This window comes from Elgaria multicarinata, chromosome 6 (assembly GCF_023053635.1).
Source record: "Elgaria multicarinata webbii isolate HBS135686 ecotype San Diego chromosome 6, rElgMul1.1.pri, whole genome shotgun sequence".
NCBI lineage: Eukaryota > Metazoa > Chordata > Lepidosauria > Squamata > Anguidae > Elgaria > Elgaria multicarinata.
In genome coordinates this window covers 82,757,378-82,780,749 of record NC_086176.1, presented here as the reverse complement: position 1 = coordinate 82,780,749, position 23,372 = coordinate 82,757,378, and the positions used below count along the sequence as shown (strand labels likewise).

Below are 23,372 nucleotides of genomic sequence, written 5' to 3'. Positions count from 1 at the left end.
CCAGTATTGGTTTTTTGCAATGCAAAGATGAGAAGCTAAAATGTAAGGCGGCTGTTATGGCTTTTTTTTTCTTTTCTTTTTTGCACAGATTAATTTTGCAGCACTTAAGGGAAAATGGAAAAGTGTGGCTTCATCTCTGACCAGCAGAGTTATTTTCTCTCCATTTTCCTTTATCATCATGGGATACTCTTTATGCAATCTAAATTAATCACAACTTCCACTTTTATAGTAACACAAGATCAAGTGTACCAGTTAAGTTTTCACATTCACAGTACATAAGAAAATACACATGGAAAGAAAAGTAAAGGGTTAACTTAACAAGGATTTATTCACAGGAATACAAGTGAGTAGGGGGTGGAAACAGAAAAGCTAAACAAATGAAATGAAGAGGATTCAAATCAACTTTCACTCTGTCGCTTTTAACTTGCACCCTTGTGTGCTTTCTCTAGGACACAAAGGGCCACCAACATGCGCCGATACAGTGTAGATACCCTGCTTTACATCTACTAACTTATGCATCTCTTAAGATCATGCTTTGCGTGGGGGATGTGGGACAAAAAAATAAAGAATATGTTGTTTGGGAATAAACACTGAAATGTAGCAATCATGTCATCAATTTTCTACAATTGTCTTTACGCGCCGACTAACATTTATGTAGCCTTTAACAGGTCTTACCATGTAACTCATTTTTAGAAGATTTGATAAAAATCACTAGTAGTATAACCATGCAGAAAGCACATCACACTGACAGCACAGAGGCAATACTTTGCACAGCTATATCAGCTTTCCACATTGTGCAGGTTACACAATACAATATCAATCTTATTCCTAAGAGTTCCTAAAAAGATATTTTGAGGCCTAATTGTAACTACAGTATTTTATACTTATATTCTTAATAAAAAATAAAATCCACAGAATCTTAAAAGGAATTTTTTAACGCAGGGCTATACTGAATTGGTAAACTGCAACACAAAACTGGCGCAACATAAGTAATTGTATACCACACTCTCACTCTTTGATGCAAGCATGCTACTTTCCCACTAAAAATACGCTCGATCACTATGATTCGAAATGCATGCCTGAACCTTAAACTGCACGTTAAGAATTATGCCTTACTCTAGAAATTAAATCTAATGAAGTACAACCATCAAATCATATCCACTACCTTTTAAGTTTCAAGGTAAAATTAAAAAGATTCACCTTTCTTCTGAAATGCCCCTCCCCCCACCCCCCAAAAAATGAAAAGGAGTGACTCATTTGGTATCCTGCAGGTTGCTTCATTTTGTTCACATTAACCTTTATTACTTTATTATGGGGTTATTTAAATTTGTAAACTGCAAGTGCTTGCTCCTAATACAGGTAGCAAGCTTCATTTTAACTGTACTAACTTCATTTGTTTAGTTCTTCATTAACATGCAATACCTAGGAATCCCATCAAGATGAAACAATGCAGAAACCCCTTGTTACGACACCCTTTAATGTCTGTAATACCCATTCTTCGGTTTCCTTTATCACATGAACACAATATATTTCCTGTTTACATATCCCCTATGGTTCAATTTTATATTTTTCATTTTGGTACAGTTCCCCATAATATTGCAGAATGTGCTGTTGTGAATAGACTTTTTTTTTTTTTTTGCGCTTCTTCACATCCAGTGCAGAGTTGTAACAGGAGACAGATTTCCACCCACAAAAGCTCCAGATGTTAAAACATTTCCCAACATCGGCTTAATACAGTGACGGCAACACCTCCCTCCCGCCCCTCCCAGTAGGCTTGGGATTGTACTGTATTCCCTACTGGTTTACCCTTCCCCCCAGTAAAGGGTAACATTTTTTTCCCTGGGTGCAGAGGCTCCCTCCCAGTCTTCCAGACTGAAGGACCTGTAAGAAGCAAAAAATTTACAGATTTAGTTTTCAGAAATCAAGTTATTTAGTAGCATTATTACTACAAAACACCCCCCAAAGATCTGAATACAATCAAAAAGGCAAAGTGATAGTGCTGTTTCCCAGTATGTGCTTCCAAGAAAAATTAAAAGCAATCCAGGTATCTTTTAGGTATCTATCTCAGCCCCTGCAAACTGAGAACAGAACTGACTTCATAGGATTAGTATTAACACTTCCATACTGTCCTTTCTGCCATTTTTCCTAGCGACTGAACTCTTCCCTCCAGTAATTGACTGATATATGTGCAGGAATCTGTACGTTCATTTGCCAGCTTGTGACAAGCAACCTTTTCCCAGAAGGCAAGTGTTCTTGCACTTCCAGCAAAAGTCTTGTTCCCCAGTGAACAAATGTTTACTATTTTGCTTTCCAGAGAAAACTCGTCAGTTCTGTGCCACGGCCAAGCTGAAAGTGTGTGTGGGGGTGGGTGACTATTTGGAAGGTGAAGGAATAACAGAGAGGGGGAGACTCATTTGGGAGTGTTTTTATCTATAGTCTGTGGTGGAATATAGTTGTGTGAAATCCATGAAAAAAGCTTAAGAGTAAAAACAGCCACTGAATGCAAGAAAGGGTGGATCCTGGATATCATCCACAGATGTTATCGCAAATATGAAGGCTATTTTGAATTAGAGTAGTCCGAACGCCACTCATTTTAATGATTCACATGGAGATTTGGGATGTATTTGCAGTAGAATGTGGACGTTCCAGGGGAATTTGTGGACTGTTGGAGAACTGATTAGGGAAGGTCCATCAAGGAATCCCAAAGGTGATGGTGAAGGCCAATTGGTTTTGATAGCACATATGAAATGACTTAGGCTTGTGTAGCTATTTCTAGATACAGGGAGTGTGACCTGGTTCCCGCTTCCTGTTGAAATGTGCCTTTGCAGTGGTATTGTCCATTCTATTAAAAACATGGGCTTCGTTTGGCATACACATCAGGGCTAGCTAGATCTCATGGAATTCCAGTCAGCTGATTCTGTGTTTGAACTCCTGAATTCATCATATTCCCTGAACTACGTACCAATGCAAGAGTTCCACACATCCCTAAATGTAGCATATGTAATGATAAAAACTGGGGTGGGGAACTCCATTGGTAAAGTTGCTAGGGTTCTCTGGAATGGGAGGCTATCCAGGATTTAACTCCTCCAGTTGAGCTCAAAAGGTAGGGATCACCACAACTATTTTACTGCTTGAAAAAAACACTCTAATATACACTTCAACTAGCAGACCAACATACAAAGCCACATATCTGAATTCACATGATTGAATTTTTGCTAGCGGAAGCTCCTCCAAAGTTTTTTTCCTGCCTCATTCATGTGTTTCCCTCTCTCCAAAGAAATGACATGAATTTATACTAGGCATTTCCTTTTACTTTCTCTTAATTTCTCCTGTTAACCTATTTCCCTTGCCTTTACCTTTGAAGTTTCATCCTTCTAAAAAAACTTCCAAACATGTGAGACCTGTCTGTGCCAAACCTCCGCTCTCCCCAGGCTAAAACGAGTTCAGGGAGTTGGAGCACCGGTGATCTCACAGGAAAAGGCAGTGGCAATGGGGAAAGGGGTGTTCCAACACAACACAGGAATGAGGGCTGCTACTTGGAACTAGCAACAGGCAGATGACCCCACCACAGAGCATGAGACCTTTTCTGTCCTCCACACAACTGGATGGAGCAGAACCACCTGCATTTCAGCTCTCTCAGGCCCCAGACTATATCTTTCAACAGATGCACTGCAAGTGACCTGGAAAAATCAAGGTGTTTCTCTTACATGCTATTACATGGCAGTAGAGGGCAACAGTTAAAATTACTTACCTCTAATTATGGTACTGCAGCTTAAATACATGAGATTAAACTCCATAGTAAGCTGCAAGGCGCTCTTTTAAGGGAACAGGAAACTGGTCAGAGAAACGCCTCCAATTTTCATCTCCAACTTGATTTTTAAATCCATGAAGGATCTGAAAGTGAGCAGAAAGTTAAGTGTTTTATTCTAAGCTAGCTATTATTCACGTGAAACAGTCATATGCTGGAGTCAGAATTTGTTGCTCAGATGAAACTAGTTTTTAAAAGCAAGTTTAAACAGCTAATCTGTGACTTGCTATCCCCCTTTTAGCAAAAAGATGAAGCCATAGATTCCCAGAAAAAAGGAACACAGGAGAGGAAACCCTTCCTCTCAGCTTGGATATTTGTCTCTCTTGGTACCCACATACCATCCTCCAGCTGTTTCAAGTAGGAAGAGAGGGCTAGTATTCAAATAATTTGTGGGTATTAATAATTCTTAATTTATAGAGCAAGCACCTCTTCTAGTGGTAGAAATCATAGTGGATTCACCACAACTACCAGAATACACTACATTATTTTTGCATCTCTTTAAAAACACTCTTACCTCACATATTCCTATAATATAGTCCCTTAAGAAAGTTGTTACCTTACAGAACATGTCCCGGAGGTCATCTTTTGGGCTAATCCATGATGCAACAGCATCACAAAAAAATATAAAGTCCTGTAATTATTTACAAAATTTGCAGATTAGAAATGGCTATTTATAAATGAACAGACATAGTCATTAATACTTTATTTATTTAAAAAACACTCTCTACTCTTCTGCCCCACCCTTCCAAGGATCAGAAATAGGCGGCATCACCTGCAGTTACTCATCAAGGAACACATCTCAAGATAGAACTCAGCACTCCTTTAGAATTAAATCTTATGTGCTTTCCCTTTTTAAAACTCAAGTCAGGTCACATTTACTAAACATTTTAAAGTGTTTAAGTAATAATATGTAGTTAAACTATCACTCCTCAAACCTTGTGATAACCTGCCCAGATTGGACTATACTCCACTTTTAATTAATGTCTCAGTTTGTGGAACTCTTATTCTTCTGCTTCAACAATTAAGGAATTTCCTAGAGATGTGAACAAAAGATTTTCTTCGTGCAACAAGGCCTGGTTCATTCAGTTCAATGGAGGCAGGACATTTATGTTCATATGCCTTTTCATAAACAATCTTATATCCTTATTCAAATGAATGGGCAGCCTCTGTACACAAGAGACTGCATGCTGGAACTCTCACAGACTTCTGTGTCAGGATGGTGATTATGTTAGTTTAGATAGTAATGAGAAGTGTGCATTGTTACTCTTTGCCACACTTCATCTGGAAATAAAATAAACATATTTAGGACCAAATTTATTTTCCCTTGAGGCCTAGTTGAGAGGCAAACTAGACATCTTTTTCCTAAAGCTTTTAAAACTTGATGTTGTGCAGACTTCTACTGTTACTTTCTACTGTTAGCTTTTCCCTACCCTGTGCCTGCTTACCCTACCCTGTACCTGTTTGCATTCTCTTCCCCTCCTTATTGTTTTACTATGATTTTATTAGATTGTAAGCCTATGCGGCAGGGTCTTGCTATTTACTGTTTTACTCTGTACAGCACCATGTACATTGATGGTGCTATATAAATAAATAAATAATAATAATAATAATAATAATAATAATAACAATAACATCAAGCAAGATGTCCATGGATTGGAACTCCCAATAATCCCCTGCCTTTCTTTAAAAAGAAGCTTGTGTATTATGGAGGATTGGGGGTGGCGGTGGAGATGGAATTTGGATCAGGTCCTGGCACAGGGGAAGAGCCAACTTTTCAACAATCCCCATACAACTTATTAACAACCCCCTCCTGAAAAAAATGTGCTAGTAGCCAGAGAGAGAGAGAAAAGACTTTCAGGCAAAACACTGTGATCCTAAGTTTCCCCTCTGCAACTAATAGCAGCTGCAGTGGGGAGAATTTAAGTCAGGGAACTGGTGGAATGGCAGAGTTAAATACCTGTCTTTCCCCTCCCCCCAGTAGCCCCAAACAATATTCTTCATCTCTTCTGCAGCTCCTTTTAATGAAAGAAAAGAGTGGGGAATTCCAATTATCAAACTACCACATGACATGCAATTTGACCCTCACTGTCTAAACTCCAATCCCAAATAAATTTAGTTTTGTTGAAACTTCTAAAACTTAAGATTTTAGAACTACAATCCTAGCCATGAGTTATTTATTCATCATTCTAAGAATAGAGTTGCACTTCATGATATCACTACATTTTCTCACACTAACTCTGTAGTGTGTCAACTTACAGTCCTATCATGTAATTGAAATAGCATATACTCAGACCAAGTCAAGAGATGAACAATATATTCTGTAATGCCCAAACAATAGTGAGATAGACCATCTGATGTTAATTTTTGAAGCCAACCAGACCAAACATATATATTTAAGTTTTCATTTTTTTCAAATGCAACATTATAGAAATAAAGGTGGGGTCAATTACATTTTACGGTACCTGCAAGTAAAAACTAGATACTGAAAAGTATATCAGTGCTGTTATACAGAAAGGGAGTTAGATACTAGTAGGTCAAACATTAAGATACAATACTTTACTTTTTTAGAACAGAACAGAATTGTTGTGATCATTTACAGAACGTTTTTATGGAGTCAAGAATGGGTACCATTTTTCTAGAAAACTGTAAGCTTGTCTAGGATTTGAAATCTTCAATTGAATGGAGATCCATTGTTATAATGGCACAAATGTTTGTGTACTATTCACATATTGAGAGAGGTCTCTTATTTTTTCAAAATAGAGCAACTTGGAACTTGGCTGCTATTAGTAACAGACATGGAAGGGATATATTCCCGTTTAAGTCAGTTCAATAGAATAGTTGTTAGTTTCAAAGTATTTGATATCCCAATATTTTTTTAATACCATTCCTTATAGGAGTTCAGTATCTTTGAATTTTGGGATAAACCCATTTGAGCCTATTCCACCACATTGCTTTAAAACAATACTCTAGATATATGTTGAAACCAATTACCTTTTAAAACAAGGCACATGGGGAATTTTTTAAAGCAAAATTGTGCTCCTGGAAATTGTGCATCCAGGGACTGTGATTTTGCTTTAAAACAATGTATGCATTCCCCATGCATCTTGTTTTAAAGGGAAATCAGCTTCCTCCCTGACCCTTTGAATTTGGCAGGAAATTCTGCTGCGCAGCGTTCTGCGGGTTCTGGGGAGTGGGATTTGCCCCCAGACCCTTGGAAGTTACCTACTCCTGCTTTAAATCTCTACCGAAGTCCTGGCTTATAGACCTTACAAATCTTTTCTAACTTAACAGGATTCTGTCCCCATAGCATTTTTACTAGAATAGGGCCATTTTTTATTTTTTTACAACAACACCCCACCCACCACCCACCCAGGTAACATACAGAATTGCAGAAGAGACATGCTTATTTTCAGTTTTGTTTATTTAAGCTAAGCTTAACAAGACCAATGTGAGACTTACTTGGACTACTCCACTAGGATTGACAGTAATCATGGTACAAATTCCACGGAATGCTGAATCTTTTTCTTCATTGTCCCTTATATTTCGGAGAGAGGTGCACCTAATGAAACAAAGAACCACATGTTAAAGTCTTCCCTACTTCTAATTTAAATTGTTACAGTATTTGATGGAATAAGTGTCACAGTAAAAGGAAAGCTAAGGACTATGCAACAAATGCTTCATATTTTTTATATTCATTGTATACTCTCTGCCACCACCTTTTGAAACCCATACATTTTGTAGATGTATGTATCAGAACTAATTTCAAATTGTTTCCTCTTACTAAACAATCAATATTGAGGGTGACCTGTATTCCATTAAATACATCTATAAATATCATATATAAATATAGAAAGAGAGAGAAGATTCCATTACTAAAAGCAGTATATACTGCCACTGTATAAAGTATATCAAATACCAATAACAAAACATCTCTCACTTGTTACAGCAGCAAGCAAGCTATTTGATACAAATCTATAAACATATATTTCAGACAGCAAGTCAAATCGCAAATGAGTTTGAAGTAATGTAATGCAGTATTTAACATTTTACACTATTTGCATGCATCTCATCATTCTGGGTGGATTTTTAAAATGTTTTAATTATCAAGCTTTAACACATCAAGCATGTGACAATCTTATCCCATGCATCAATTAGTTGTTAGCCACAACATAAAATATATACATGACAGTACTGCTAAAAAAACCTCACAAACCTGATAGGACAAGATTAGTCACATGGTTGGCAATGATTAAGAATAGTGATTTTTGTAACCAACTGAAAAGTATATCTAGAAGTGAGATAGAGAGAGGAAAGAAAGGAAGGAAGGAAGAAAGAAGAAAGTGAAGAAAAATGAATAAAAAAAAGATTGAATAATACACACCAGGGTCTTATAAACTGCTGTAGCATGGGGGCCACCTCTTGAGGACAAACGTAACCAAGACGACCAATTGTTATTGCTAAGGTAACGCAATCACGGTTATACACCACCAAACGCCAACCAAGACATGAGCAAATGAGGGGGGAAGGAGAAAAATAAAGAAAAAACAACAAATAACTCAGAAACAGAAACCAACAGAACCTGTGTATGATAATAAACATAAGATTTCACCAGTGCTGTTCATTACCACCCCTAAAATAAGGGGCAGCAACATGTGGCATACTACTCGAAGGAGGGAAGGGGGATAAAGGAAAAAAGGAATTAAGTGAATGAGAGAACACCATGAGAGAACACCAAAATAATGATTGAAATCTAGAAGTTACGTCAACTCAGTATTTCACCACTGTTCAATCTATGAGAAAACTATTCAATGGCCTTTCAGACATCTTTTGTAACTAGAAATTAAGCCTCTTTGTTTTATAGTAACTATAATTAAGTTTAAATGGGAAATTTTAGAATTCAAATACCACAAACTTAAAAATTGATACCGGACACGACTTCAGGCAAAAAAAAAAAAGAAAAAAAAAAGAGAAGAGTAAAGTCATATTTCAGAGTGCTTACAGGAATTTCTTTTAACTATTTAAAGCTAAATTCAGCAGGAGAGTGGACTATATTGATATAGCTTATCCTAATAATAGACAGCTTTGTACGTTATTAGCTAACAATACATTAATATATTTTTCAGAAGTCAAAGACCTGATATAGATACAAAGGTGTTCTGCTCCATTTGACCATAAAACTGTCTTAACAGGCACATGTCATTCATGTGAAGAAGCTGCTTGGACAGTAGCCATGTGTGCACTTTAATGGTGTTCTCTCAACTCACAGAGTAATTCTTCAGAAAAGGGAGAGTGAGGGAATGTTTAAGGATTATTTGAAGCAAACTACATGAATACTAAAATCCAGCAGATTCATATGAAGCAGAGAAGCCTATGCTTAAAAGGTATTATGCAACACTCCAAAACAGGCATTTGTGAACAATCTCATGAACACATGCAATAAAGCAGATGATGCTCTTTTCACTATGAGATTTGGTGTAGGATATACCAACACTAAAACATGTTTTGTTTTTCACTACAAATTAAATGGCTAAGATAAAATATTCAGCTTTAATTTCTATGTACTTGTGCTATATATGAATTGAGCGTTGATACCAGCCTACAACTTGCTTTTCTTTTTACGCAAAAGCCAGATTTGGTAAACTCCACTGCAATTATTACAATAAAGAAATGAAAAAATATGTATTGGTTGAGAATGGACTTTTGACCACACAATCTATTTTTGGCAGGTATTCTTACAGAATACACAGGAAAGGCACCATAATGTGCTATGATTGCTAGATCTATGCATCCTGTAATGAGATTTCAAATATTATAATGTCCTACAGTATGTAGCAGAATATCCCACAACAAACCTAAAGTACAACACATTCAACATTTATTTGTATTATCAACTTTTCGGATGTTTATTTACAATATTTAAAAGTAATAGTGAGGGATCTGATGCCTCTTAACATCTGCATTGTATAAAAAGCAAGCACTACAGGCAATGCACCCATTATGGCTAAAAAAAGGTATAAGTTTCGCTCCCTGTTATTGTTTAGATTTCTTAAATTTAAAAGAATTGTTCCTCAAGACAAAAGTATTTGCCAACTCACTGACTCTGTTCAGACGACAAGCTAAGCCACGGTGGTTGAGCATTTTGAGCTAACCATTATGGCTTAGAGTGTCATGTGAACCATTCCTAACCATGGTAGCTACTTAACCACAGTTTAAACATGCTCACTAACCATTTGCTGCAAAAGGCAAAGCAGTCTAACCACAGCTTAGCATGTTGTCTGAACAGGCCCATTGTGAATAGTGCAATACTAATAATTAGCCAAATCACAACATAGTATATCTCACAGTTCACTTTCCATATAGAAGAAAAATGTATTGCTACTGTCCTTGTATTTTTGCTAGATATTTTAACAAATATGCATAGAACATGATCTTGACATTCACATCCTTAAGTTCAATGGGAAAAACTATCAATGTCTAGACTGCAATTCTGGTAACACTCATTTTCAGTGAAGATTTTGACTATAAGAGTGCATGGGCTTGATATCACTGGTATCACATTCCAGTGCAGACACAGATAGTTAGAGAACAGCTGGCATTTTCCAGAAAACTTAAGATTTAAAAAAACAACAGGACATGCTTTCTACAAACTCCATTTTAAAAGGTGCCCTCAACCTGCAAGCAATATGCAATTATTAACAGGCTTCTTTCTAAGAGAACGATATACTTAAATTATTTAATTAAAATAATATATATTATTTTAATTAAAAAATCAGTTTACTTTCATCCTGCTGCTATAGGGTTATGAATTTGAATATTAGCTATGTGCAGAACCCTTACAGACATCATTTGTCTGCACCTAAAAGGACATCAAATTCTATGTTATTTTAAAATACGTGTTTAACTGTTTTTTAGTAATTAAGTTAAGAGCTTCCAGTTCTTAAGCACTTTTAATTGAAAAAATCAGAATCTATTTATCAAACTATCAAGTGCAAAACAGAGTCATGTAAAAACATCCAAAGTCGCTTTCCCTTTAACACTGCGGCAGTTTCCCTATACAACACTCTGTATAATCTGGTTTAAAAACAGACATGTACAAAGCGTCATTCACTGCAAACAGTTCAGTTGTAGGGTACCTGTGTTTTCTAACAAAGTCTTTGGTGTGTTGGGTCTGTTAATGATTTCTACAAGCTGGTGCAAGACCATAGGAATATAAGGCTGCATCTCTATACCTAGAAAAAGACAACATATAAAGAATCCATTAAAAAAATAGAATATTTGCTTTCATATTGGACACATCAGCACAATTGAAGACCAGAATTTACAACTGATAACAAGACCAAAAGCCTATCTACACAATGCAAAACCCAAACTAGCACCAAACAAGCAAACCTTACCCATCTGAATAGAAATTTCTCCAATTGCCCACGTGGCATTGTTACATACAGAAATGAACTCTGGGTTTAGGTTGGTTCCCAAAATTGGCATGAAATCAGCTGAAAAGAACACAAAGAAGCCATACCGTTAAAATTTTCCCAATGCTAGATACAAATCTTCAGTACAACATAATTTTAATGAAAAACCCGCCTGTACACAATGGCTATTTTATCCTCGAGCCCATCATAGACATAAGTACTTCTTGGATGAGCCTAATATATAGTAGAGCAGATGTTTTGCATACAGAAGTCCCAAGTTCAACCTCCTGGCATCTCCGTAGGGCTTGAGAGCCACCTGTCTGAAACCCTAATGAGTTGATGCTGATGCTAGATTGACCAATGGTCTGACTTGGTATAGGGCAGCTTCCTATGTTTCTATTATAGTAAAATTCAGCTTCATTGCAAACGGGAGGAGGGGGCAAGTTACTGATTTGAAATGGATGTGGCTATAACTGTACGTTTTTAAATGTCTAAGGATTGAGAAGAGAGGGTTCAAAGATCCATAAGGTAAGTATTGCACAGAATCATGCTGCTTTCTACGAAAGAGATGTGTGTATGTGAGGCAAACAAATGCCTCATCCTCACCAGCTGACTCAAAACATGCACCTCCAAGGCCTACAAGTTCCAAAGCCATCACATTATTATTATTATTATTATTATTATTATTATTATTATTTATTTATTTATTTATATAGCACCATCAATGTACATGGTGCTGCACATCTCACTGCACATTCTACCCAACCACCTCAGCAGCATTTTCCAGCAAACAACCTTTGTCAAATTTATAGATAGTCCAAGCTGAACAGATTTGCCAGGCACTAGAAAATAGACTTGACAGAACCAGCATTTAGAAGAAGGATGCTCTAACAGGTCCTTTCCTCTTCCTAAGACAAAGCCAAGGCACTTCCCACCCAATGAGTCAAATTAGCCGGTACACATCCCATTGCTGGATGCTGTCTCACATGAAAAGGAACATTGGCCACTTACTATGAAGGTTCCTTCCGGTTTGGTGTGATGGAAGCACCCAAATCACACCTCTGACTCTTCGCAGAATCTAGGGCTCTCTGATCATCAATAATGACACCAGTTCTGTCATCATTTTAAGGATCAGGGTTTCTGTTTATTTCTGCTTTAACCTATCACACTTCTCGGGCTGAGTTCCACAGTGATCTCTCCCTCTCAAGCTTAGCCAAGGGACAGAAATGGGGGCAGTGGGGAGGAGCCTGAGATCACTGGTACTAAGGAAATTATCTTGATTGCATGATCCCTCTTTCCTGGGTGGTGGGAAGACTTAGCCAATTGCTGAATGTCTCTTCACACCAAACTGGGAAAGAAACTCTCAAAATCTGACTTTACGCATAGGAAAAGGAATATCACCTCAGGCATAGGAATATCACCCTCCTAGACACTACCCATTTGCCAAACACAATTATTTGAAACTCAAATCTCAAAGTACAACACTGCAGTATTTGTCCACATATAGTAAGGATTTGCAACATTAAGTAATGTACTATCATGTCTAACCTTACTGCCCCTGTTTTGGGAGAACGTGTTTCAGGTAATCAATCAGAATCCGATTCAGAAATAGAGGAGGCGGTGCCAGACATCAGCCAGCCTTTACCAGTGGGGGAGGAAGCTCTTATGGGCGATGCCCCAGCTGGGAGTCAGCCCTCTCCAGAGCTTATCTCCTCAAAGCCAAATTCTACACAGTGGGAAGTGAGCTTTCTTCCGGGGGGAGAGCGTCCCAACAAGCTAGCTGATGCTAGGGTCTGCTGGAAGCTAAAACGCACAGAGCAGAAGGAAGGCATGAGAAGGTCGATCCGACTAAGATTGCCCGAGAACCTGCCTCTGCACCAGGCTCTCTGAAGTTACGGGCGTTTGGGAAGGGGCTTCCTATTCCTTCTTGAGCGGACAATTGTCTTGCTTAGTTTGCATAGTTTTGCCTAGAGGGAAGTTTCCAAGAGATTAGGCTCACTTCAGGTAGAAGAATTGTTTGTTGCTTAATAAAAGCTTTGTGGATTACTTAGCAAGCCTCGTCATTTGCCTCCCATCGAAAACAGGAGTTTTCTGAGAAACACGTACCAATGCAAGGCTTCACATGTTGAAAACATGCCTTCGTCAGATCACCTAGCAAGGCAAAAGAACTCTGCCGTACCTCAGGCATTTTATCCTAGAAGAGAAAGATAGAAGTAAGTTTTCCTATTTTAATATTCTATTTGGGGTGGGGGGTGGGGGGAGAAGGGGGAATGTATATCTCACCTGCATGCATTGGTACATTAGTGTCAGGATATTGCTCCGAGCCACTAGCTGTTCAATATTGCCTCCAAGTCCTTCAGCTAAACCACTAAGTAAATCAAGAGCCACAATCATAAAGTCTTTATCTGGAGCTTCATACTGGTCTGGTTGAGCATTGTGCAACTGTAATTTAAAAAATAATAACAACACAGTTGAGCAATGCTTAAAAGGCTTAAGTATGCAACATACAATACACCTTTTTTGCTACTTATTTACATTTTTTACACCAACAGGGTTGCTCAAAGGATGTTATACATCTCTAGAAAACAAGCACTAATTTCATTGAAATTGAATTTCTTCATTCTCTAAAGACTAGCAACAGAAAAATACCATGGCTTGTGCAAGAGTCTTCTGTACCAGGTTCACACAGCGCTGGTACACTGGTTCACAGTATGGAAGGAAGCCAGATTGCAAGGCAGTGGCAACCGAAGATAGGCACTGAAATACAGAACAAACACTAGAGAGTATGGGCTTTGGAGTGCAACATATACCTTGCCAATGAGCACATTTTCTTCTCTCTTAAAAAGACTAACTTTTGAAGTACAAAAGTAGTACATGTATTGTCAATTCAAAAAGATTCACAACACTGTGCTAACATGACCAGAGCATGGAGTTTCAACATGCACAACGCGGGGGGGACGGGGGACCAGTCAACCACCAACCTCAGTGGTTTTTACAGCCCAGTCCAAGCTATGCTTACTCCAAAATAAAACCTAATCAATTCACTCCCAGATATATAGGTGTAGAACTGCGATCAGAAGTCGCCCAGTAAAACCTTCCCTCATTGGGTGGCTGCCAGCTTATAAGGCAGTGTATATATCAAGGACGACTATAACAACATTAGTACACAGTACTACATACCTCTAATAAAGGGAAAAGATCTTTATCTTCATCCTTCAACATGTTCCATTTCTGGATTAGTGGAGGCATAAGCATCTGAATATATTCCTATAGACAACAAAGGAAAGGTATGTAATTACGAAATTATAGTAAATTCTATACACTGTCATTGTTTCTGTTGCAAAGACTGGACACCTTTTTATTTTCCATTTTATCAACATTGTGCTTTAATTTGACCCCCCAAAATTTATCTTACCAGTGGCATTAGTTCATTTTACCTCACTCAAAGATTGAGGGAACGATGACTAGAAAGTCAGATTCTGAAGCTTTGCTCTATTCATTTATTTATTCATTTTATATACCACCCCATAGCTGAAGCTCTCTGGGCAGTTTACAAAAGTTAAAAACAGTGAACATTAAAAAAGCAAGCAAAATTTAAAACCATCAAAAATATAAAAACAATAGTGTAAAACAACAGTATCCAGTATGTTTTGCTCTAGTCAAAACAGAGCTTGCAAATCATCATCCGCAATCCTTTAAGGAATGTCAGATGAGCAGGCCTGATCCTTGTCAGGTGGTGGTTAATTAAAACCTTCCCCACACACCAATTGGCCTGTCTGATGAAGTGTACCTGATGGGGAAGAACATTAATCTCATCCTCTGCCGTGCTGCATGAAGTGTGCAAAGCTGCTGGGGCGGGAATCTACCGTAGTAAGAACTTCCTTGAAATGGATGAATAAGGGCAAAAAGCCTAAACCAGAGCTCTCTCTATTTCCATGGCTCCCTGAGCCATTTCTTAACTGGGAAGGCTACTTTATTTATTGTTTGGCTATATATTGTGTCTGTATTGATTGTAATTTGATGTTTCGCACTGAATGCTTTGTACTTATTGTCAGCTGCTTTGCTCTGCTGTCAGAAGAAAAGCAGGATATACATATTTAATGAAATGTGAATGAGTAAGCTAAACTTAATTAGGCATCTCTTGCTACCTTCAGCAGTTTATCAACAAAAGAAAGCAATCTTTTAAAAAAGGAAAAGGAAACACTGCAATTTCCACCCCTTGTTGTTGATGGCTTGAACAAAAGTCAAGCCCAATGCTAATTCCATAAATCCACCTGCCCTGATCCAAATGAAGAGATCTGTGAGCAGAAGCAGGCTGGATCAGGATGAAGAATCACAGGCATAAATCAGTGGATGCCATCTACCCAGTCTGCATTACGTTCAATTGAATGTGCGTTTATATGCACTTCCCCATCCATATTTTTGTGCAAACTGTCGTACATAACTGCATGATCAACTTCGTATTGCCAGTTTCTTCTGTGAGACTTCGAAAAAACAGAGGAGCCCACTGTTCAAATAATCAACTTGTGTATTACCAGGATGCAAGGAGTTCCCCAACAATGGACTTGCACTAGGTCTCATGAGATTTGTTTTTTGAACAGTTTCAAATGCTATATCAGTTTCTTAACTTTCCTCAAAGTTGTGTTTGAAACTACCTCCAGTTTCAACAGCATTTTGCCACACGGCATGGAAGAGTGTGGGTGTGTTTCAAAACCAACTTGCCCAATCAGAGGAAATGATCTACAAAAGAAGAGTTTAAAAATAACTCTTGGGCGACGTAGCTAGTTTCACAGTTGTTTAGATTCTGGACCATATGTGTAAATCCACAGAAAACTAGTGTAATATAGTAGGGCTTGAAGCGTAACTTTCAAAACTCACCTCAGCTATGAACTTAGCGATTTGCCATATGCCACTAGTTTTCCTGTTCAGCTTCAGTCCCCCATCTACAATAGGGGGCAATATGGACCTACCTTATTGGATAACAACTGTAATAACAGATAATGTAAGTGAAGTTTTGAGAACTTGGGAAAAACAGCTATACCTTATTCTTGAGCTACTGTAGTGTAGCATTTCAATAATGTAGACTGCATCATGGATTTCATAATATTTCATAACAGACGAACACAAAACAAGCAAAATTCAGAATAGAGAAAGCTTGATTGAGAGTTTTCAAGGATGATGGGGTAAATTACTTGGGGTTAGACAACAAGCTATGTTGAAATTTGCCCATATGTAATACACAGAAGGGAATAACCTCTAGAACAGAGGTCTAATGGAGAAGTGAATAAAATTCTTCAGCTTTATCTAAAATGAAAATATAACAATACTTACTGGTTTGTTTAGATGATGGCCTACAGAATCTGCTAAAGTTCCTATGGCATCGTAAAGAATGAGCAGATTCTTATGCTGGTATTTACTAAACGCGAAGACCAGAGTATCAAGTATATATGCAAGGTAAGGAACAAGTTCTGTACAAGCCTCCTCTTCTAAAGTAGCAAAGGCACTAAGAAACAAAACACAAATTTAATCTGCAAATGAAAGAGAGCACCACTTCCTTTTAGATAAACTATCAAGTCCTTTAAAAAAAAGCTCATTGATCAAAATAGTGATCTGGTAACTGAAAAGGTGCAATGAATTTGTGCTTCCCCTCACCCCCAAAGTTCAGGGTTTTAATGTGAAATAATTATCACAACACGTATGATGCCTTGTACTTTAACACCTAACATGTTCAGGTACCGTTTTACATTTTCGATCAGTATCAAAAAGGTCATAATTCAGTAAGTGTGCAGAAATTCCTAATGTTAATTTGAACATCAGACCTACACAGTTATAAAAAGTTTTCTAAAGCTCCCAAGTTTCAGAGATGGCTGGCCACATAGTATAAAGGGCTACAGTTCCAAGGGGAATAAAAGTCAGGAGATCCAACACATGTGTTGAATTACTTGAATGTCTCTGGATTGAGTTCTTAATGCCTACAACAGAATTCACTTCCTTGACAATATTCTGCATTCACGTTCTAAGCTTGACAATAAAATGCAAAGAGAAAAATCAATGAAAAAATACCCAGTAAGGACATTTAGAACAGAAGTATCTCCTATAACATCCTCAAAAATATGTTTATCTAAAGAAGAGCTGTTCAACAAAAACAAATGGAATACTGCAACATAAATAAAAAGCATTAAGAGTGTCTTTGCTAGTGATGTGGGTCTTCCAGAAAAAAAAATGGTACATTTCATCAGAAAATTTGCATGAGAAAATTTTCTGATGCACTAGTGAGCGGTCTAATATAGCAAGTTTATTTTACTTGCACTTAGTAAACAAAACTAGAAAGTATCCCATGTATTTTTTTTGTCCCAATATACAAGTATTTGACTGAAATATTTGAGGGGGGGGGGAAATAAAAGTACACTTAATGTGATTAAAATGTGATATTATATAGGACAACAACATGTACTTCTTACATTGTCTAAATTTAAGGGAAACTTGAAACTGCTATATTTGAGAAATACTGTATTTGCAATTGGCATCCATTCTAATGGATCCAATGGATTAGTAACATCCATCCATGTTACTAATGAATTTATTAAATGGAAAATTTCCCATGGAAAAATAAAGCCCTGGAAAAAATTCCAGCCCACATCACTGGTTTTCATCATGTGCTTTGAGGGTCAGCAATATTATTTTTATGTCTCTGACCTACCTGCAGGCAGCTTCTTGTACTCTCTTGTTGCTATCAAGGATACGCTTTAGCAACTCAGTCATTAATGGCTTCAAGTACGTGTCTGGGGGTTGACTGACTACCCAGTGTGCATAGCGGCTAAGAGTCCAGCAAGTAATGGAGCGCACAAGAGCCTTTTTATCAGAGAGGCACTGAATAAGGTGAGGGATTAGTTCGGGAAGATATGGAATCATACCCTGCATGCAGCCTGTAAGAATATAATACCAATTAAAAATCCTTAGTTGAACTAATCCTCCATGTACACATAAAGCAGTAAAGTCAACAGGAAAAAGTAAGGTGTCAACTTGTGGGAGTGTAGTATTCTAATACATTTTTAATGGGCACTTAACTACTCAAAGCAAAAGCAAGGTGGAAATACTAAATTCGCATTCCAAATTTATGGAGAAACCCGAATGATGTCAGTAAAGCTTGCAGTCCTAGTACCTGAAGCACCAACAGTATACAATCTGCTTATTAAAGTAATTTATTCCCTTGATACAAAGGGAAAATATAGACGTTGAGGTCACAATATGGAAGATCAAGATGGAAATGAATATTAATTAAATTAATGATAATGATAAAATAATGATAAAATAATTAAATTATTTAATATTAATTAAATAAATGAATATTAATTAAAAAAAACCTATATATTACGCATCCTATATTTCTTCCAGCAGCAACCAAAATAACTTGAGAAAATCGTTAGACATCATCTGCTTAAAAAAATTATAAAGATAACACCTTCCCTTTCCCGGGAAGCCCTTGGATCATCCCCCTAATCTCTATACCTTATTGTAACTAAGCCAAAGTACATGTAATTGAAGTGATCATATATTTCCCCCCTGCTTACCCATGCCTCCATTTCCCCCTTCCTCTGTGTTTCCTTGTGTCTGTTTTAGATTGTAATCCCTTGGGGTAGGGACCTTGTCACACCTGGCCTTTATAAAGCACCATACATAGATGGTGCTATACAAACTATTATTATTTATATCAACATTTAATTACCTTCAGCAATCGCTCCTAGAACTAGGATGCCTGATTCTTTCACCACCCACTCTGGATGAAAAAGCAATTCTTTTAGAAGAGGCAAAATGTGTGGCAGCAGTTCATCACGGAATACATTGGCAAGGACATCAAGAGCAGCAGCTGAACACTTTCCTAAAAAACGAAAAAAGAAACAAAGACCAATATATTTAAGAGACACATTTTAGTTATAAACAGGGATGGGTAGCCTAATTGCCATCAAGGCAAGGATTGTTAAGCTAATTTAATAGTCACATAGAAGAGCAGATCACTGCATCAGTATTTGGAATTTATTAAGTGTTTCCTATGGGTATTTTACTTACTTAAATTCCAGTCAGAAATAGTGTCATCGTCATCAAGCTCATCGTCATCATCATCATCCTCTTCAATACCATCTTCTTCATGCTGCTGAGCTACTGTCCGTGAACGGTGAAACCGGGGCCTTATGTCTTGTTCACTATCCGGGATAGCTTCATCTTCTTCAACATCTCCCTGTTATCAGAAATCAAACAGCAGCCTAAAGAAAGATGCATGCTTCTAGAAATCTTTTACTCATTCTGAAGCACTATTTGGGCGCAGTCCTATCAACTGCATCCTTGCTGCTCAGAAGCCTCCAAACTCAGAGGCAGCAGAGATTTCTATGCCCTCCCGGGCTGAAGTCAACAGGGTGGGAGAAGTGTTTGGTGATTTTCACTAGACAGGCTTTTCAGCCCATCTGGTGAGGGCGCTTTGGAGGAGGAGGGTAGGAGGCTGGAAGAAGCTCAGGATAAAACATATCCTGGCCTTTCTGGTCTCTTCTCCTCACTGCCCCCTGGACCCCGCCCCCTTTCCTCTTCTGCTGTAATTGCTTTTCCAACCTCAGAGTGACAGCTGGTGCAGTTCTTTCCACACCAGATGTCAGGGGGCTCCAACTTCTCCTTCCGAGGTCAGAGTCTGACCTTGGAGGGGCTTTAAAAGCAGTCCTATGGTCCTTGGGATGCTCTCCTAGGAACCATAGGATTACTCTCTTAGTGTGTTAGTTTCATATGCTGAGTTGACACCTCAAAGTTATTTTTATTATTATATTTATTTGTATCCTGCCTTTTGCCCAATACTGGGCCTCAAGGCGGTATTACAAAGCTTAAAACATACGTTTTAAAACATAGGAAAAGAAATGTAAAAAAAAAAAGTTTAAAATACACAACAAAGTTCCCCTCTATTCAGCATTGGTTAGGGTTCATCTTGATTATTGTGTCCAGTTCTGGGCACCACACTTCAACAAGGATGCAGACAAGCTGGAGGGGATTCAGAGGAGGGCAACGAGAATGATCAGGGGTCTAGAAACAAAGCCCTACAAGGAGAGGCTGAAAGACTGAAGGGAGACATGATAGCACTCTTCAAATACTTGAAAGGTTGTGACACAGAGGAGGGCCAGGATCTACTCGATCATCCCAGTATGCAAGACACAGAATAATGGGCTCAATTTACAGGAAGCCAGATTCTGGCTGGACATCAGGAAAAACATCCTGACTGTTAGAGCAAGATGACAATGGAACCAATGACCTAGGGTGGTTGTGGGCTCTCCCATATTAGGGGCCTTCAAGATGAAGCTGGACAGTAATCTGTCAGGTATGTTTTAAGGTGGATTTCTGCATTGAGCAGGGGGTTGGACTTGATGGCTTTATAGACCCCTTCCAACTCTACTATTCTATGATCCCATGTCTACTCAGAAGCATGGCCCACTAAGTTCAATGCAGCCTACCCCCTGGTAAATGGGTATATTGCAGCTTAATCTGTAAAATTTTGCTGTATGTGTAAGAAGAAGAAAAAACATTGTAAAGGGTACCAAATATGAGAGGCAGTTGTTGAGTAGTATTTCTTCAATAATGGGGAAAATAAAATCATGCTTACCTTCAATAGAATGATATCTATTTCTGAGTATTTCATGCCATTTACTAAAACAGGTATCAACCTACAGAGAAAGGACTTGATTCAATATTTGCTTAGCAACATAGCAGGATTTAGCACTAAATGAGGATCTCCAATGTCATTAAAACTCATGTAAGTTTCCTAGAGCACATGCTAATATAACATGTCCAATAACTTAACAATGGTTAAGGAACTGGGCTTGGGCATTAGACTTGAAAAGCATTCTAAATGACACACAATCAGCACATTTTTATTAATTACGTATCAAAATAAATTAATACCTTCTTAATTTTATAAGGCACTGAATATTTAAGCATACATAACATTTTCAAAATATCTCTAAGGAAACATTCATTTATACCTATTTCAGTATACTAAGCACTGAGTTCATTTTTTTGATCTTATTAGCTTTTACCCTAGCCTCACAAAACTTAATCAAATATTCAAGCTTAAACATGTTATATCCTATAGCATATCCAAAGCTCTTTTTAGTCAATCCTCTAAAGACCGTCACAATAATTCTACTTCTTAACTATTTCAACTCTTGCTGTGATAACTATTATCCATCTGTTCCTGATTTAATTACACCACATCCTCGTTATCTCCTAATAAGGATCTCACAGGGGACATAGATGGAAATAGGATTTCATATTTACTAACAGCATCTGTTACTTTCTTCCAAAAATCCTGAATCTCTACAAAGTTCCACTGTAACTTCTAAAACCACCGCCTTAAGAGATATGTTATCCCAAACTAAAGCTGAATACATGCAATTTTGCTATCACATTCATTATTGATGCTTTAAAAGACTGTAACACAATTTCCTCTTTGCCCACAAAAATATGGAGCTGTCCCTGAGGCATACACTAACTCTTCTGAGGCTTTGTGTGGTGAACGTTTAGCTAGTGGGCCACTGGGCAGAAAGAGACGCTCTGTAGTAATGGAACTAACAACTACTTACAGACTTGCCCACCCCTTTAATCCCACTGGAATTAAGCATCCATTTTCCATGCATAAATTCCCCACTATGAAAAAGGTTTGCCAGCATTTGAGTAAACAGATATGCCTGTCTGTCTTCCTTTCACTGTGTCAACTGCAAAATTATCAATGATCACTCTCATCTAAGCAACTGCCAAAGCAGTTGTGTCAACTTACTTGCTAAGATGCCGACATAATACATCTTTACAAATCGGCTGTTCAGCCAACGTCAACCAAAATTCACAAGCCTCCAAAGCCACATTTTCATCTTGGTCCTGAGTCCTTTGTAGCATATACTACACACAATGCCAAGGAAGTAAAAAAGTAATATTACTTTCTTTGAAAGTGTGATCTAATTTAAACTTTAATGTAACAGTCCACCACTACAGGGATTGCTTACAAAAAATATTTTTAATATTTCAGACATTGTCATCACTGAAAGTGCAAGCTAAGTATGAACGTAACAGTTGATTCCTTTATTTTTGTATTTTATACATGGTCCCAGCAGTATCACATTTTGATGTTCAAGCTCAGATTTCATAAACAGCTAACTATACTCGTGCTGTCAGAGTACTTAGGGCTCAGCTCCTCTAAATTCTTCTGCTAACCCTAGTTTTACATGTACCCTGCCTTATCATTTAATCAATACTCTGTAAGCGTTCTGGATGGATGGTAGTAATCTTCAAATATGCAGCATCATAATATAATTTTACAAACTGTTTTGTTTGGCTGGCAGGGTATTTCCAAGCTTGAAACATGTCATGCTTGACCAGGGGCTCATTCGCATATGTGAAACAGCCATTGATCTCCAGTGACTGGAAAAAACTATGATCCCAGAAATGGTTGCTAGTCACTGGAGACTGTCTGCATGTATAGCTCAGTTCACAATGTGGTTTCTTCATGTGATCCTATATACTTCACATGTGTGAACCAGCACCTAGACTTCTACTGCTATTTATATTTACTTCCTATTCCTTAGCTAGGAATTAAGAGTTTTACCAGATGTTTTTAAGTACCCATACTTGATGCAGGTGATGGCAAATGACCACAGCACACAAGCATAAAAAAGAACATTTAAAATTAACTTGAACAATGTATTTGATTTGCAATGAGCAACGAGCCATATATAATTTAGTGCAGTCACATCTGCCAAAAATTTATTCAAATTCCAACAGCCTATCCTCTTAATAATTTTGTTAAACCAATGTGTATGTATGCATGTAGATATTCTGAATTTTGCCTGTTTCTTCCCCCCCCATACATTACAATACTTTCCATCTTCATTTGCGTCTAAACAAAACAAAACACAGAAAAATTACCTCAACAATACTAATCATATGAGGAAGTAAGCGGTCCATTCGAACTTCCAAAAGCATCACCAGAGCCCGACACACATTTTTACGCACTTCAGGCTCCTCATCACCAGCCAATGCAAACAAATTCTGTAAGAGAACAGATATAGTGAACAAGAGAAAACTATTGTTTCCAGCATCTACCAGGTAAAAAAATGCAACTATTCACA

At 37.8% G+C, this 23,372-nt stretch overlaps 1 protein-coding gene across 4 annotated transcripts in view; it reads right to left on the bottom strand.

Annotated features, from left to right (window-relative positions):
- Nucleotides 1–302: 302 nt before the first annotated feature.
- The window catches only part of TNPO1 (transportin 1), a 96,404-nt gene continuing 73,334 nt past the window's right edge, over nt 303–23,372 (bottom strand). For 2 of the 4 annotated variants that reach the window (XM_063127920.1, XM_063127919.1), the window contains 16 exons: nt 23,170–23,292; nt 22,028–22,146; nt 20,855–20,915; nt 19,288–19,456; nt 18,947–19,099; nt 17,921–18,146; nt 16,552–16,723; nt 14,401–14,487; nt 13,870–13,977; nt 13,504–13,662; nt 13,327–13,414; nt 11,203–11,301; nt 10,942–11,037; nt 8,190–8,265; nt 7,268–7,367; nt 3,802–4,439 (listed from right to left, as the gene is read on the bottom strand). In XM_063127920.1, coding sequence (XP_062983990.1) covers nt 4,215–4,439; nt 7,268–7,367; nt 8,190–8,265; nt 10,942–11,037; nt 11,203–11,301; nt 13,327–13,414; nt 13,504–13,662; nt 13,870–13,977; nt 14,401–14,487; nt 16,552–16,723; nt 17,921–18,146; nt 18,947–19,099; nt 19,288–19,456; nt 20,855–20,915; nt 22,028–22,146; nt 23,170–23,292 — 2,061 coding nt within the window. In that variant the 3' untranslated portion in view covers nt 3,802–4,214. Of the gene's footprint in view, nt 1,882–3,751; nt 4,440–7,267; nt 7,368–8,189; nt 8,266–10,941; nt 11,038–11,202; nt 11,302–13,326; nt 13,415–13,503; nt 13,663–13,869; nt 13,978–14,400; nt 14,488–16,551; nt 16,724–17,920; nt 18,147–18,946; nt 19,100–19,287; nt 19,457–20,854; nt 20,916–22,027; nt 22,147–23,169; nt 23,293–23,372 lie in introns of those variants that run through there. The other 2 variants (XM_063127921.1, XM_063127922.1) reach the window with 2 other exon arrangements.